The sequence below is a fragment of the Sciurus carolinensis genome, chromosome 15 (genome assembly GCF_902686445.1).
Source record: "Sciurus carolinensis chromosome 15, mSciCar1.2, whole genome shotgun sequence".
Classification (NCBI taxonomy): Eukaryota; Metazoa; Chordata; class Mammalia; order Rodentia; family Sciuridae; genus Sciurus; species Sciurus carolinensis.
Window position 1 is genome coordinate 56,448,701 of NC_062227.1, and position 17,767 is coordinate 56,466,467.

At 52.5% G+C, this 17,767-nt stretch overlaps 1 protein-coding gene across 3 annotated transcripts in view; it reads right to left on the reverse strand.

Annotated features, from left to right (window-relative positions):
- Positions 1 to 1,773: 1,773 nt before the first annotated feature.
- Positions 1,774 to 17,767, reverse strand: part of Smad7 (SMAD family member 7) — a 28,076-nt gene continuing 12,082 nt past the window's right edge. For all 3 annotated transcript variants that reach the window (XM_047526743.1, XM_047526742.1, XM_047526741.1), the window contains one exon: positions 1,774 to 3,621. In XM_047526743.1, the coding sequence (XP_047382699.1) occupies positions 3,083 to 3,621 (539 nt within the window). In that variant the 3' untranslated portion in view covers positions 1,774 to 3,082. The remainder of the gene's footprint in view (positions 3,622 to 17,767) is intronic.

Here is a 17,767-nt window from a genome sequence, read left to right on the forward strand (position 1 = left end):
TGATTCTCCCAAATGGTTAGCTTCATGCTGGTACCGAGGGAGGCAATCAATACATGGTAACTATTATTACTATTGGAGAACTTTCTGGCATGCCGATGCAAGTTAGTGCAAACTACAGTGGCGTCCACAGCTCCTTGATGTTAACACGTTTCATCCCCACCCCTTCTCCCCACTACCGCCCTGGAGTTAATTAGAACCTTCCTTGGGTGTTTTCCAGAGATGGGATTTTATACTGATGCTGGGTCATGGAGCTAGAATAGAGAGAAGTTCCAGTTCAAATGATAAAAAAGCAAACAAGCTGCTTGGAGTGGAGAGGTAGTGAGTTCCTTAGCATCCCATGTGAATAAGCTGGCCAGATGGCCATTTGGCATTAATGCTCTGGAGCATAAATCAACACACATTCATATTTCTTGCTACACAATTGCATTATAATTCCCTCGAATGAAATGGTGGTGCTATTGGCTGTGGTGCTTTGTGTCACAATTTGGCAAAACAAAAAAGTTGGCAGCTCTGTATTGGCCTTCCAAGAAGGGTTTTGGAATTGTTCTGGTCTGTGGTATCGGTTTTTTTTTTTTTTTTTTTTTTTTTTTTTTTTGCACTTTGTTGTGTACCAGGGATTAAACCACTGAGCCACATCCCCAGCCTTTTTTGAGACAGGGTCTCCCTAAGTCGCTGAGGTCGCATTGAACTTGCCATCTTCCTGCCTCAGCCTCCTGAGCCACGGAGATCGTGTGCGCCACCACTCACTGGTATCTGAAGTCAATCCTCACTTCAGAGGGGCTCCTTTCTTCACCTAGAGTTCGAGATCCCCTACACAGACACCTGCAGAGCCCTCCGTTGACCCATCTCTGGTACAAGATTCCCTGGATCTGAAGCCCAGCTCAGATCAGTCAGCAGAAATGGCAGAAATTCCGGGTCCTGGGGAACAGCACTGAGGCGGCACCTGGACAAGCAAGAGCCCCCTAGGCTGGGCTCAGGGGAGTGAACTGCCACCAAAGTTTAAGCAGACAGGGAGATGTGGAGTGGGACTTGACACTGAATGCCTGGTACAGTATCTAGGAGGGACAAGGAGGCATCCTAGTCTCTCAACCCCATCACCCCTCCAGGGCCGCAGCTGCAGGGCACCCGCCTCTGGGAAAGCTATAAGTTCAGGATTAAAGCCGAGTAAGAGTTAGCCGGAATCCAATGGGCCCTGGACCTCGGGGTTGTACCTTTCCCAGGTGACATTCCTCTCTCTCAATTCCATAAGCCTTGAAAGATCAGCCACAGGGCTCCTTTAGGCTGTCTCCACTTACAAACTAGAGACACAGGATGAGCTTTGCCCTGGGGTCGCAGCCCAGCAAGAGGAGGGCGTCTGGGTCACTGCAGGTCTCTCTGACATCAGGGAGGAGCCATTTCCAGGCCAGAGATCTCCAGGTATCTCTTCTGTGTGGTGCCCACCCCCCTCCCCACCCCCATCCTCACTGGGCTGAGCACTAAACCCTCCTCCTCCCTCCCCTCCAAGCAGAAAAAAAAAAAAAAAAGGAGCTGAGGACATAGAATCAAGTATACATTTTAAAAATTGTTTAATGGAACATAAACTCCTTTAGAAAAACATTCAGCTAGGTGATAACACCCATAGAAAAAACACCAATCTTGTGTTTATCGTTTTTAATTTGGCATTTGTTATTTGCATTTATATTAAAGCAAAGTGCATCTTTTCTTTATTTTTCTTGTTTATACACATTGCACAATACATAAATAATGATGCTTATAAAACGTCTTTATATTTACAAGTAATAATATATTTATATATAACATAAAATACATTTTTTTCTTTAATAAATCTCAGGTTTTGTTTTTTTTTTCCAGGAGTCCTTTCTCTCTCAAAGCACTACAATGCTAAATTTCCAATGAGAATGCTTCTCTTGTTCATTTAAACCTTTGTAGTTAGAAAAATAGCTTATGTTAAAGTCTAAACATGCTCATTGAGCTAAGAACAGTGTCAAAGTATCATACGAGCGTATGAGTTGTAGAAGAAATGAGAGGAGGTTAGGTGTCAGCTAGGGTGGTACCTTGGGTTATGATGGACCAGATCCTTCTTGGAGGGAAGGGAGCCACAAGCAGGTCCCTCCCGGGGATGCCCCGGCGCTGGCCTAACAGCAGAGCTCAGGGAGGGGAGGAAAGTGCTGAGCTGGCTTTAAGTCTGGAAGAAACCTGATGAAACCAGGGCGGGGGAGAGGCTGGAGGGCCAGAGGGCAGCAGGTGAGCAGCCCTGAGGAAGCCCATCGTAGAGAGATCCAGGAGCAGATGGCCAAAACAGACAGACACTAGAGTGGCAGCAGGGTGGCGGGAGGGGAGTGAGGCGAGGGGGAAGCAATTGGTTCTGGTTCAGCCTCTAGCAGGCTGGCTTCTCAGAAGCCTGTGGATAGGCCCGTGTCCTAAAGGGGGGAGGCGGGGAGGGGGCTTCCCAGGCTGGGTAGAACCTCGCTTCTGGCAGCTGCTGGGCCTCTGCCCCCAGTCTGCCCAGGTTCAGCCTCTGTCTCACTGAGCATGTCCAAAGGGCATGAGAGACACACAACTGGGAACCGCAAACATCTCCACCGGGGACATCCATAAGGAACACAGAGTACTTGTTTCCCTCATCTGTTCACACGCACCCATGCACACAGAGGCTTGCACGCGCGCACACACACTCGTGACAAATGAAATGCTGACCCAAACGTGGAGGGGCGCTCCCCATTCATACGCTGTGTTTGGCGGGGCTCTGACTTGCTTCCTTTCTTCCCATAGGGATGTCCTGCCAACCACACCCGCCCCTTCGAAAAAATTAAAAAAATAAAATAAAATAAAAACCCAACAAATCTTTTCATAAGCTATTTCTCGAAGAACAAAACAAAAGAAAACACAAATAAGATTGACAAGAAAAAAACCAACAACAAAAAACCCCAACAAGAAGAACAAAAAGAAATGACCAAAGAGTTTGCATGAAAAGCAAGCACTCGGAGGAAAAGATTAGCAGCAAAGTAGTTTGAACGGTGGCCTGCCCGGCTCCGCTCGCCCTCTCCCACCTCCACCTCCACCTCCGTCCTCTCCCCAGCGGCTACCGGCTGTTGAAGATGACCTCCAGCCAGCACGGGCAGCTGCTGATGAACTGGCGGGTGTAGCACTGGCCCCAGCCCTTCACGAAGCTGATCTGCACGGTGAAGCCCGTCCACGGCTGCTGCATGAACTCGTGGTCATTGGGCCGCTGCAGGCTGTACGCCTTCTCGTAGTCGAAAGCCTTGATGGAGAATCCGGGGAACACCTTGTGCACCAGCAGCGTCCTGGAGTCCGGGTTGTCCAGTGTGGCGGACTTGATGAAGATGGGGTAACTGCTGCGGTTGTACACCCACACGCCATCCACTTCCCGAGTCAGCTGGATGCCGCAGCCGATTTTGCTCCGCACTTTCTGCACCAGCTGACTCTTGTTGTCCGAATTGAGCTGTCCGAGGCAAAAGCCATTCCCCTGAGGTAGATCATAGAAGATATCCAGGGAAGGCTCCTGGACACAGTAGAGCCTCCCCACTCTCGTCTTCTCCTCCCAGTATGCCACCACGCACCAGTGTGACCGATCCCCAGGCTCCAGAAGAAGTTGGGAATCTGCAAAACAAAAGAGCGGACACCGTTGGTGGTGACGGAGAGTGGCGGTTTCCTTTTCCTTCTAGAATCCGGACAGACAGACACCCATAAGTAGCTTATCTCTCAGTACAAGACCGGGGGAGGGTGCTATGGTCCTGGACTGGCTGCAGCTAAGATAGGGGTGCCAGCCACACCCACCTCATTATAAAAAACACTTCTACAGGCCTTTTACTAGAGCACAGACATCTCCACTCAGCAAGGAAAGAGCCCTGCTGTCCTTTAGATGCGTGACTCTCTGGGGTGCTTACTCCCTCCACTTCCACCACCAGGACATCAGCACCTGTGCCCACCTGGTCACAGCTCCACCCCTGCAATGCACAGATGCCAGGGACCCCTTGTTAACACTGTCCTCACTGTCTGTGCTAGAAAAGACCTCAGAGATGGCCTAGAATTATGTCTTTCAACAGGATGGAACCCTGAAGGCAGCTCCTCCAGCCCCTTTACTCCCCTATAAGAAAACTAGGATCTGGAAAGCTGGGTCAGTACCCAGCCAGACTTAGAAGCCTGCCAAGCCCAGCCTCTAGGACCACCTACTCTCCTGTCTCTGTGCCTGTCACCACTTCTCACATCAGTGCTTTGGTCAGAAGGGACTCCAATCTAGTAAAATAAAAATGAGGGCAGTTCGGGTCAAAAACATCTATCTTCTTCATAGGAAAACTGCTCTCAGCATGTCAGCAGCAAGGCGACATGCAAGGGTTAAAAAAAAATTACAACAGGCAATGGGCAGGAACCACCTACCTTAACAAGGTCTGCTCTTGCCCCGTTAGGAGATGAGGCATCTAAAATGGGCGTGACCATCCCTGAAGTGCCCCTTCTCTGCTGGCACCCCTCGGGGTGCCCCTCTGCCTTCCCAGGTTGACCCTGCACTGCAACCTGGATGCCAGGTCCCTCTGGGAGCCCTTCTCTATAAGCCCCGCCCCGGCTGCCTAGGAGCCTGGGGTGACTGGTGAGATGAGTTCCTGAGCAGAAGCTCTGAGGGCTTTAAAGGGGGAGTCACGTGCAGGGAAAGGACCCCCCCCCCACACACACACACACACACTGGCATCCCAATGCCTCCTTAAGCTAGAGCCAGCAGCAGGCAGGCCTCAGACTGGGACCATAAATCCCCCAGCCCAGCCAGGCTGCAGGAACGCTGCGGTTTGTGGTGGCAGGGTGGAGACCGGAAGTCTTGTATTTGTTAACAAAAAGGGGGAAAGGCAAAGGGGGTAGGGGGATGAGAGGCAAAAGCAAGCCCAGAGCTGGAGGTGAGGGGGCCCCAAAGGTGGCAGCTGAGTGCGAGATCCCCTTTGTTGGGGCCTTTGGGTTTCTGAGCAACTGGGCCCAAAGAGCAATAATGGGGGCTGTGCCATCCAGGGCAGGTAGTGGACTAGGACCTTATGTCCTGTTGCCCTGGTAGGCTGGGTAACCCAGTGCAGCTCAGCACACCAATCTATTCCAACTTTTCAGGCAAGTTAGGACCTGGGAACCACTCAGCTCCACGACTTTTTTTTTTAAAGCAGCAGCCAGTCTTGGACGGAGGTATCCCGTGAGTAAGTCTGTACAAATGTGCACAATACAACTCACGGAGGCAGCCACACACACACAGCCGAGTGGCTGTGCCCTACGGACTCCCCAGATGACCTCCCTGTGCCCAAATAACTACACAGAAAGGGGAAGTGGAGGACCAAGCTTTCTCCCCACCCCACCCCACGGAAAACCACCACCACAGCACGGGCCTGCCATGCTCCCCACCCAGCCCACTGCCACGTATCTGTGCAGCTCAAGTGTGTCCGAGACTATGTGCTTGAGTGGATGGGATGAGTGTGCTTAGTGAGCACACACGCGTGCACACACACACACACACAGGGGAACATGTGGAAAAACAAGAGAGGGACAAGGGCTCCGGGCAGAAGGTGACTCATCAGGCATGAACTAGTTTCTGCAAAGTATCCATCAACTGCTAATAAACGCGTGAGCGCTGGCATCTTTGAACTTTCTTGCTGAGGGAGCTCGGCGAGGAAGGCTGCACCAGAGGCCCGTAACACCACGGAAGGGCGAGCGCCTGGCACACCAGCGTGCAGGAAGGCGAGGGATCCCCTGGGAGGCGCGCAACGTCACTTAGGGGACAGGGTGTTTTGAAACCCTGGCTCATCCCAGACTCCAGACAAACCTGGCCAGGAAGGGAGGCAGGGCTGGATTCAGGGGACCCTCAGAGGAACTTCACAGCACTTTGTTTCCTGCGCCCGCCCCACTGAAATCTGGCCTGGGCCAGCAGGGAGGAGAAGGGAGTGGGGCAGGGGCCCAGGATTGAGTTGCCCCCCATGCCAAGCCCGCTGGCAGAATGGACAAGGGCTGGGGGCCTGGCCTGCCAGGCAGGTCTCTGGGGGCAGAGGAAGCTGGGGCCTGAGGCTTGCAGGGCGCGGGGGGAGGGGAAGCGCGCCCAGGTTTCTCTTTCATCTGTGCAGCCAGTCTACCCACACTTTGCTGCCAGACGGCCCTTGGAAAAAGCCACCTTCTGTTGAGGTTAATGGCCCAGCCCAGATAAACGGCAGCATGTGGGTGTCCCTGGATGTGAACAAGGTTTCTGAAAACTAGCTTTGTGCATCAACCTGCTGCAGGGAGACCCTTGCTTGCTCTTCCCCACCCCATCCCTCACTATCCTCCAGCAGACTCCCACCTCTAATAGGGCAGCTCTAGTGCCCTCTGCCCAGAACATTTCTGAGCACAAAAGCTTGCTGTGCAGCAAACCCGTTCATTCAGCAACAGCCAGCAAAGGCACACACCCTCCTGCTCACATCACAACTTCTGGGGACCCAGCGCATCACCTCACACTGCCCGTACAGACATCCCCTTCCCCTCTGCCCTGAATTCCCCAGCGTCCGGACTCATCTCTGGGAATCACCCAGCATCATCGTCATAGACTGGTTCCCTGAATTGGGCCCACAGCCCACAAGAGTCTCCCCACAAAGGTCAGGGTGGACACTTGGCTCCTGGGGCTTCCCACGATGTGTGACCAGAGCCTAAAAGCCCAACTCCGGCTTCTCATCCCCTCTGCTGTGGCTTCACCTCCCAAGGCAAAACCCAGTCCCTCGTTAATTTCCCCAGCTTTATGATCTCTTCCGGTATTTTCAACTTCTTCCCGTCCCCAGAAAACTGTACAGGGGCTTGTTTTAAAACTATATGTGCTCATTTTAAAGCATCCAAAAGAAAAGCTGTGTTGTAAAAAGCTCACTAATCAGATGCCTGCTCACAATTTTTTCTTTTTATTACAGTTGAGGGAATTTTTGGAGCAACACCAGAAAAATGCTGAATCTGCCTAAAATTCCACTGAGGTGTTTTCCCCTCCCCTTCCTCGTTTTCCTTAAAGCAATCTTTGCTTTAAGGAAGGCCCACGCCGGCACTTGCACTGGGAGAGCCCACTTCCCAAGGAATGCCTGGCTCTTCCAAGGACTTGGCTAACCACGCTGGTCAGGAGCAGAACAGACCCTCTCGGCTCATGAAGGACTCACACACCCTGGGTCTCAACAGCACAGGTGACCAGACTGCAAAGGCCACATCTTAAGTCACTGAGGACCACCATCTTTGCAAAGATTTCATTTGAAGGTGGGAGGAGATGAGGAGGAAGTGAAGGGAGGTCCACCCCAGGGCCTCGGTGGTACCATGTCTGGTCTCCAGCTTGGGAAGTAGACCCTGAGGTCAGAGGCAGAGCAGATGCCAAGGATGGAGCTGCCAAGCAGGAAGGGAGCCTGGGCAGAAACGCTGCCTCCCATGGGCCTCTCCACGCTGCTCAGGGACAGGTGAAGGGCAGAAATGTAGACACAAAGCTCACACCCGGCAACCCCAGAAGGCAAACATTACCACGCCCCGACCATGGCAGGCCCAGGATCCTCCCTCCTCAGGACCCAGGCGCCACCACCGGCTGCCCCGTCCCGTCCTTCCCTCTGCACCAGACATCTCAAAGGTTAGCTGCACCATCGCCCTGTTCCTCACCCGATCAGGAAGCTGGCTGTTCTGAACCTACTGAAGGACGGAGATGAATAAAGGGGGCCCTGGCACCAATCCATCCAATCTCATCTCACCCCAAACCACTGCAACAAGGACCCTCTTGGAAGGTCATTCCAAGAGGCGAAGGACCAGGTTAACTCTGTAACTGAGAGAAGAAGGTCCCCAACCCATCACCACCACCCTCTGCTCCTTCACCACAGCCCTCAGAGTGAAGTCTGGCTGGTGGAAGAAAGTGAACTCGGTGTCAGTGTTTTTGCATCATCTCCACTGAGGTGGCTGGGCTGGAGGGTGGGCAGGGGGTACCATGGGGTCTCCCTCAAAGGCAGGGTGCTCTCTTGGGTCTCTGGGCCCAACCAGCCGAGTCCCTACACTCAGGATTCCCAGCCATGGCCCATCCCAAAGATGAGCTGACCAACTTATGGAGTAAGATCACCCAGCTCAAATCTACCTGCCATGGAACCTTGGTAGGCGATTAACTTCACCCTCAAATGGGGGCTCCTAGCGCCAGGCTGATAAGGTTACTGTGACAATCTGATATAAAACTGGTTGGGGTCAGCTCATCTCACAGTGAGTGCTCCACACACACTGGTCCAAGCTCTTGGGTCCCATCTCCAACTGCTGGGAAAGGCTGATGATATATTGTCCCCTTTGTCCCCAGCTGGGAGAATAGTCCTGGGCCAATGATGATCCTCAATAAGCCATGGACTCAGCAGAGGTCTTGCCCAAGTGACTCATAACAGCCCTCCAAAGGTTGCACAGTATCACCTTTTTTTTGGGGGGAGGGGTGCTGGGAATCGAACCCAAGGACTGGCACATGCTAGTGAGTCTCCATCATTGAGCCATATCCTGGGCACAGTCCGCCACTCTTCCTTAAAGGAGAAATAAGCACAAGTTACTTGCCAAGGAACAGAGCAGGGAATTAAGCCCTGGATGTTGCTCAGTGTGGTCTTCAGTAGGAAGGCCACTGAAGCCACCATCCCCAATGTTCCTCTTCCAAATGCTCCAGGGAAAAATCTGGGTGTGGGGTCCAGCACCCCTGCAGCAAGAAGTAGGGAATGAAGTGCTTTTTTGCCAGCAAGTTGCCCTGTGACCCTGGCCAAGGGTTTGCCCACTCAAGTCAGTTTGATCCATCCTTAATAGCAAAGGGACTGGAGCAAAATGGCCCATGAGCCCCCTCTAGCCTCATGGACTCTGGGTGAACTCTGTGATTCACAAATGTGACTTATCAGTACCAAACACTGGCTCCATACATTTTCACTACCTTCTAGAGGAAGAAAATCACTTTGAGGAACAGGATACATTTTTGCATTTAATCTTGCAACAATAAAACCAAACAAAAAGAGAAGGAAGGTTGGAGTCAGGTTTTGCCCTGTCCCTCTCTAAACCAACTGTTTTTCTTTTCCTTGTTTCTTTAATTTCAAAAAGTTACAAACTTGAGTTCTCTTCCTTCTTGTCACTCATTGCCCTCAGGAAAAGGCAAGTGCCCAGGGTCCTCTGCCACCATCATACTTCCAAGTTTGCCCAGGCCTGGTGTCCTCAAGCTTCTCACCCCTCACCACGCTCTGCACACTCTCCTGAGCTCACACACTGGGCACTTCCTGCTGGTCTAGAAGACTGGTTTAAGTGTGCCAGTCAAACAGATCGTGGTGAAGACTCAATTCCCAGAGCTAAAATGTACTCCATGCTTCCCACACTGGTCCCACCCCAAGCCCCACGCGTCCAAGTCTGAAGCCCCAGCCCAGAGGCTCCTCGGCACTATCTGGCCTATCTGGCCGTCAGAGAGTATAATTGCGGGTAGCACAGGGCAGAGGAGGAACCACACGAATCAAAAGCTCCTGTCTGTCTCGCCAGTCAGGCTGACGCGGCTTCCTGTGGCCCTGCGTGTTCAGCCATGCAAATTATAGCATGTACCCGGCTGCCTGCAGCCAGTGCCTTCAGAAGGCCAGCTCTGCCCAGCTCTGAGAGGCCTCAGAGGAAGGGTGGGGACTCCCAATCCCGCCAACTCCATTCATAATATTTACAGTAAACGGGCCTCTCTGGTTCTTGTTTAGTTGCATTCTGCCTAATTTCTTCTCAAGTTCTATTTCAGAGATCTCCCTCCGACAGTGCACCACCACGCTCCCACCGTGACCCCCAAATAACTCAGCGGCTCCCTTCAGAAGGGAGTTTCACACACTTGCACACACAGAGCCCCCAGACCTGCCTTCCTTCTCTGGGCATGACCCCCGTCACCTCCAGGTGGGACCACCATGCAACAAAAAGTCCAGCTGGGTCCAAGAGGGACAATCAAATAAAATCTGACTTCACCCACATGCTACCTTAAAGATTCCCCAAATTCCATACCTGGATTCCCAAACGGCACCACATAGTGAACAAACACACACAGAAGCCAACAAAAGACTTTCTCACAAACCATCAGAGTTCTCCTTTTCTTCTTTTTACTGACCATGTGTAGCTATGTTTGCTCTATATGCAAAAGCTCAATTTCTCCATGAAAATCTTAATACAAATGGATGCCAAGCAAGCCAATTTTCCAAAAGAACAAAATCCCCAGAGGAACAGGACCATTCACTTGCTTGCGTTTGCAGGTCTAGGGACTCTGTGCATGCAAAAACCAAGCTGCTTTGGCCCTGGGCCTCATTTTAATAAAGCTCTGGCTACAGGGACTCCAGTCCCTGAAAGGTGTCCCAGGACCCCAAAGCAGGCCCTGCCCTGCCCCCTCCCCATCCCCCACACAGCTCCGACTTAACTCCTTCTTCGAGAGGGTAGGAAAACCATCTAAGACATGGAAAAATACAGTGAGAAACAAAAGTCCTTTTCATCCCTCCCCTCCCCCGTCCCCCTTGTTCCATAACAATCATGAAAACCGGTGGATGGGATGGCATTTTGAATATTTACTGCATTCCGGCCAATAAATTCCAATGCAGGATCTGATGGAAAAGCCTCCCTCTCCAGCTCCCTCCCTCCCTCCCTCTCCTGCTCACTCCCAGCCCTCTTTCCTCCTTTCTTTACAACCCAAGACCAGGGCCGCACTGTACTTACAGGGAAAAACAACACAACCCGGCCGGAGACTCGCAGACTGGAAAAGTTAATCATTACTTCTGTCTGCCTCCGTAATCTAATCTCCTGGCTCGGACACACTCACTGCACAGCCATCTCAGCCCTTTCATCCCCAACACACCCAGGACCTCCCAGACCTGAGCCCCACGCCCCATGGGAAGACCTCCCCTCCCCTCCGGGTTTAGAGGCCAAGGCAATGGGAGAGCAATGAAAGGCTTTCCCGGGCAGGGGTGACCGTCACAAGGCCCTGGAGTCCAACAGACATGGCTGGCCCTTCTGTGGTGTGTGGCCTGTGATTCAGAGTAGTCCCAGCCTCACAGGATGTGGGTTCCAACCTGGCTGGTACTTCTGCAGTCCCCCCCCAGGGCTGCTGTCTCCGGGGTATATGCTTAAAAATTGGCAATACTGTAAATTTTGTTTTGTGTATTTTACAACCCTAAAAAAAGAAAAGGACGAGGACTGCAGGGTGGAGCTCAGAGAGAGTTCTGGGTTCCATCCCCAGCACGGCAAAAGAAAAAAGAGGAAGCTGCTCCCCCCAGGTCCTTCGGTGCGCTGCCACAAACCTGCCCCACTGAAGGCAGGGTTTCCGAGCTGGGGATTCCTTGGGTGGGGGTGGGTTTCCGTAAGGCCAAGCTCCCCCACCCCCCGGAAATGTATGCAAATGCAAGTGATCTACATCTTTCTGGGCAGTTCTCAGCATTCATTCATACCTGGAAGACTTTGCAAGTCAAGAAACAAAGAATTACCATCTTTTTTGACTTTAGCATAAAAGAGGTCGGTAGCTACTCCATACCCCCACCACCTCAGCAACTCCCACCTTCCCTTAAATTCAAGAACCTAAGAGCACACACCCCAGATGTCAGAACAGCAAGGGATCTGGAACCAAGTCCAACCCCTTATTTTGCAGATAAGAAAACTGAGAACCAGAAGACAGAAATGGCTAAGCCCAGGTGGCCCTGTGGCAACTGAGTCCACCACCCTCAGCACAGGCAGGCAGGCCAGGTAACTCTCTCAGAGTTTCCTCCCAGGGCTCAGGCATCCTGCAAACACTAAGGGGGGTGGAGCTTTTGAATCTTTCAGGAACTACCCCCAGCGGGGTTTCCACTGTTACCCCACTGAGCTGAATATGGGGCCCACCTCTCTCTAAGTATGCAGGGCACCCAGAGCACAGCAGACCTCAACCACCTGCTTGTCCTTCTTGGTTACTGATTAATGAGGAGAAGGGACAGGACTGGCTAACAGGCTGCCTGCCACGGGCTGACAAGGACCCCATGCACTTTCCAAACTATGCAGCTCAGATAACCCTCAGGTGAGAGGGGAGAGGGACAACAGCCTAACCCCCACGCCCGTGGCCCATGAAGCCACTCAAATGTCAGCCAGGGGAATGTGCCACCGGCACAGTTACATCTTGGTGCTATACTGTTTTTGCTTCCGTCCAGTGAGGGTCTCAAATCAAAAAGTAAAAAGGCACTATCAAAATGAACAAATGCGGAGCCACCAAGCGTCACTGGCCTGCTCATCTGAGTCCTCGAAGACGGAAACTCCCAACTCAAGATGAACTTGGGAGATGGAATCTCTTCTTCCCTTTCTGCCCCGATCAAGCCCTCACTAAGCCAAACCAGCTCACCCAGCCTCTTCCCGGTGGGGCTCCGCAGAAGAGCAACCACAGTAATTCAATTAGCAGACTCCACGGAGCTCCGAAGCATCAGTCGGTCCCAGGGGAACTGACAAGGCAGGATGAGCGTAAAAACGAAAAACACCTTGGTAAGCACATCTCGGATAATTCTGCGCAACAGACCCCAGGCCAGGCTGGGCCTGTGCATGGGACTGGGCCTCAGCAATGGGCTTCACCTTCAGATTTAAAACTAAAAAGCAAGAGTTTCAGTTCACTTCCTCTCTTCAGAAAGGGTCCTCATGAAAGTCAAGCCGTTACAAAGGGCAAGCCAAACTCCTGGGCTCTGAAAACCCCAGCTCCTCCATGGCTGCCAAGGCCCTGGGTACTGCCCTGCTAGATGTCCTCCCACAACACTCACTGTGATCCCACTAAGAGGCCTGTCGCTGTCTGGTCACCTCCATCAGCCTCCAGGAAGGAGGGCAGGGGACAGGGGGCTGAACCAGAAGTGGGAGAGACGGACCCCTCTGCTTATCCCAATAAGTCAACCCGGCCTACACTGCTCAACAGTCACCCCAGGACCCATCCCTGCACCTCTGTGGGTTGGCATGTCACCCCCTCCCCCATGCCTGGTTCCTCCTCTGCCCCTGCCTGCAGCACTCACTGACTCTGTCACCCCACCTGATTCTGTCAGGGCCACTCGATCACCCCAACGGATCCTCCTCAGTGCCCAGAGGCTGGCACACAGCAGGAGCTCGAGAGAGAAATATCTGTGAAATGAATGAAACTCAGGGACACAGCAGCTTCTTCCAAAGCAGCTTTACACCTGGCACCTGTGTCTCCACCTAGGAGGGAACATGCCTTCCAAGCAGGGTCAGCCAGCAGGGCAAGGCCCTCTCCTGGAACCCGCCAGGGTGGGAAGAGAGAAGTCCCCGTCCGAGGCTACACTGCTGCCCAGCCAGCCACGTCAGAGGCCACCAAGAGGTGTTTGAAGGCAGGCGCCAGCCCGGCAACCTCTGTGGGCACGCCACCTGCCCACAGCATTCTGCTCTGGCGTCCTGCTCTGTTTGGACAAGTTACCCTCACGGGGTGTTCAACAATGCTTTTACACACCCCAGGGCTCGTGTTGTGTTATGAAAACAAAACAAAGCACGCTAGGGAAAGACGCTGGGAGGTGGGGGCGAGGAGCACAGAGCAGCCTGGCCCACCACACACCGTCCCTTTCTTTCTGGTCTCCATGCCGAGGATGGTTCCTAAGCAATGCCAGTCAGGGCGGCAGCTTCCCACGTCCTGCGTCATGAGAACAACAGGGAAGACGCGGACACCGGAGATGAACGCAGGCATGTCGGAACCTTCTTGTTCACCTCACCTGTGGGGCTGGGACCAGCTCTCCTACTGGGGGACACCTCTGCTGGGTCCCATGACCTGGTTCCTGGACACAACTGTCCCAAGAGGACTGGAACTAGTCTCCAAAACGTTAAAGAACTCCTGGGGGTGAACACAGTGGCTTGAAAACAAAAAAACCCGAGGGCAACCCTGAGGTCCCAGCTGCCCAGGGCCAGACATCCCTGTGAGGGGAAGGCCAGCCAGGTGGGGAGGTGGAGGGCAGGAGGAAACGCCTACCGCCCCCCAGAAAAAGGGAAAAAAGTTTTTTGTTTTTTTTTTTTGCAAGTTAAAACTGAGCTAATGACACTGGGTGGGGCTGGGTGTTGAGGACAGCGCAGCCAAACCAAAATTAGCTTCCAGCCAAGAGCTGCTTGGTCGCACCATTTGGGGAAGGAAGCTGAACAAGTCAATGAAAGATTCTTTAGTAAACCGGGAAATAAAGCTGCAGTTAACATTTCAACTGAAGGTGACCCTTCTGGTAAAATATTTTTTTAAATAATAAAATAACATAAAGTTCTCAAACAGCCTCTTTCTTAAAGAAAATGGCCTAAAAGTTCTCGTGGGAGTGGAAGGGAAGGGGTTGGGGGCAGGGAAAAAAGAAGCCAGGCCCGCCGTCTCTCAGCCACTACCTTTCATGAACAACTTTTTTCTGGACTTCTTCTCAAAAAAGGGATGATGCAATTTCCTGTCTTGTCCCAATATTTCCTGTTAACTTACAAGGTGAAAGTTATCACTGTGTTTTAAATAACTGTCCTCTTTTCCCACCCCTGTTACAACCTGTTCCCATCTTAGAATATAAATACAGCATTTTCTACACCTTTAAGAGTGGACCTAAGAGGAAGCCTGGTTCATTCTAGAACAGACATGATCTACAATGGCAGCTTCTACAGGACCTGGGCCAAGGCTGAGGTCCCCAAGCTGAGCCCATGGGGCGGGGAGGGGCGCAGAAGGGGCTGGGGGTAGGGGGGGTGGCAAGTGAGGGCAGAGTGGCCACGACCAAGTGAATGTGGCTTTCTTGGTGTGTTAGCCACTAAATTGAGGACTGTGCCTCAGCAGTTAATAATATCTCCCCGCTGAAAATAGCCCAGAGAGGAAGCCTCCGTGTGACAGTAGGCAGGCAGCCAGAAGCTGGGCCAGCCATTCAATCTCCAGCGAGAAAGATGCTAGGGCCAGTGGTGACCTCCCGGTGGCCGCACTCACAGTATTCTCACGAGGCTCCCGCAAAGGGCCAGCGCCCGGGCCAATCACCCGCCTGTTCCAGAAGACAGCAGGTATGTCGCACACACCAGGGGCTCTGGTGGCCCAGGAAGGATCTGGGTCACCTGGTTCTGGGAGCTAGCTAGCCCTTGCATCGTCTGGCCTCACTGTTACTGGGCTGGGCAGGCCAGAGGATAGGGCAGGGTGGCTGGGCAAGAGGAAACCAGTGTGCTCCCTTCCCCCAGCAGAAAGGTCAGATTTGGGAAAGGAACCGGAAGGAACCTTCTGTCTCTCATTTCTGCAATCTGCATGAAAAAAGGAGGGGGGAACCCAGAGAGACACTTGCTTGTTCAGGTAAAACAAGAGGCAGGTTCCAGGTCCCAGGAGACCACAGGGTGCTATGGAAACAACCCTATCCCTCAGCAGACCCCAGGACCTGACAGGAGTCTCTCCTCTCCTCAGTCACTGTTCTTGACTGATTCTCCAACCATGCACATGTATTTAAAAGCCAGCACAGTCACTTTTTTTAAATTGTAGTAAAATACACACAGCATGAAACGTACCAACAGTGACAGTATATTCACTCAACTGCACAACCATCACCACCACCGTCACATTTGCAAGCTCATTCACTCAGCAAAGGCAAATCGGAAGAAGGTACATAGTCACCACTGTCCGGCAAACGCTTCTATCACCGCAAAAATCTCACTAGAGAAGAGGCTTGATCCCCAGGATTCGAATGTGGGAGCCAGTCTAAAAACTGGCATCCTACGCCTTTTTAAAACCTTCCAGGTTAAGACACCCATTTTACAGGTGTTACTCCAAGTTCAAGGCCCTGGATGAAAGTGAACAAAGACCAGCTCCGCCATCGTAATACTGCAAGGAGCAATATCATGGAACAGTCACAACAGTAATAAAGAAGCAAAGGAAGCCAACTCCATCGTGAATCCTCTGGCATTTCCTCCCTTTCCACTGCCCCACTGGCTCAGCTTGCCACAGAGGTCCTTAGGTTCAGAAGTCTACAGCCGGGTTCTGCTAAGTGCAGGCCCCACTGCGGGTGGGGGAGTCAGTGTGTTCAACTGTAGCCAAAAGCCACATCACCTGGAGCCTGGCCTTCCCCCGCCCCCTCCCCCCTCACTGGCCAGCCCAGTTCTGCCTGGGGACAGGATGCAAGAGGCAGCAGCCCATCTAGTCTGGCCTGCAGAGCAGCCCAAATTTACTCCAGAGACTTTAAATGCTGTCACCCTGCATTTAACCCCTGCCTAACTGCCACATTCTTTCCAAGACAAAAGGGGTTTTATCAGGAGTTCTTCTCCAGGGGCGGGGTACATGACCTCGGGCACTGCAGAAGAGGCCAACAAACAGTCAGAGTTGCTGTCCATGACAGGGTGTGGGTGTGCACCAGGTGAGCCCGCCCTAGCCCCGAGTCATTAGGCTGGCTTGTTAGGGAGACGCAGACTGTGTGTGTCCCTGAAGTTACAGACTGTCATTTCTCACAATGGCCTAGGAGGAAGGGGGCAGGTGAGGAAGGAGCTCACCCCTGGTCACTGGGCTGGCTCTTTGGATCCCCAAAGCTTGGGCTCATGCCACCTGCATGAAAGTCTGCCCTCCCCACCCGGTCCCATGCCATCAGAGATTTCAGTGAAACCAGAAGGTACTTGTTCCCAGGCAGGGAGAGGCTACATTGAAAACACAGAAACAGGCACCCAGGCCCAGATTCTCAGTTCTTTATCACAATTCCAAGCCAGACAATAAATAATTGTCCACATGCAGCTGAACAGCTTCCCTTAAAACAGGACAGAGCAATCTTTCCTAAGCTACTTGGTTTGAGCCCAAGTCGGCCATAGACTGAGCCAGGGAGGCAGTTTCAGATCATATAGGCATTTTTGAAAGCTCTCCTCTGAAGCAAAGACAGATGGCAGCAGGGATCACAAAGGACAAGACAGACATCCTGCCTCAAATGGGTGCAACTCAAGGATGCTCCCACTCCCAGTCTTGGGTACCATGGATTTTAAGACATTAGCAAAGGAACTGGCCACCCTTGGGATGATGTCCCTTCACATAAGCATGCCTACACAGGAGATGGGGTTCCCTCAATCCCCCGCAAGACATGTGATCACTTTGGTCTCCAATGCCCCTACCTCCCTCCTGGAAATCCATTGGGACACCTCTTTGGAAGCTTAAATAACTACAAATGGCTGATGGCTTCCAATCTTGCTCTGGCTGGGGAAGTCCATCTGGCTGAGAACCAGCCAGCACCAGACATTTGTATATCTGGAGGTGGCAGCTGGAGGATGGGTCTGTGGCTGAGTAACCTAGAATAGTAAGAGGTTGCTCCTTCTCCCCACCCAAGCCAGGACAGCAGACAGGCGAAGTGCAAGACCCCCAGAAACTCCAGATGGAGGCTGCAAAGATGACAGCTTCGAACACATGCTTTTCATTACTAGTGATACAGTGGAAGCTCTGGGAGCAAATCCTTTCCATTTCCACCACTGAACTGAACCTAGAAGCTTCCCGGCTATGTCAGACCTTGCCAAGGTGGATGTTCCTGAGCCATGACACATTTGTGTCCAAGCAGCAGTAAGGGCCTGAGATCTGGAGTTGCGTTCCTTTCAAAACAGACACCCTTGCTGAGAGCTGAACTCAGGCTGCCAAATCACAGTTCAGAACCAATCCACAAATACCACCCAAGGCCACATCTACTTGGAGAGGCTCCTCTGACGTCAACCAAACCCATGGGACAGGACCTCAGCCTATCTCCAAGCCTGCCCGTGGGCATATGCATGCTCGCGTGTCTGCGCACGGGACTGTCTGTGTGCCTAAGGCACGCGGCGCATACACACACACACACACACACACACACACACA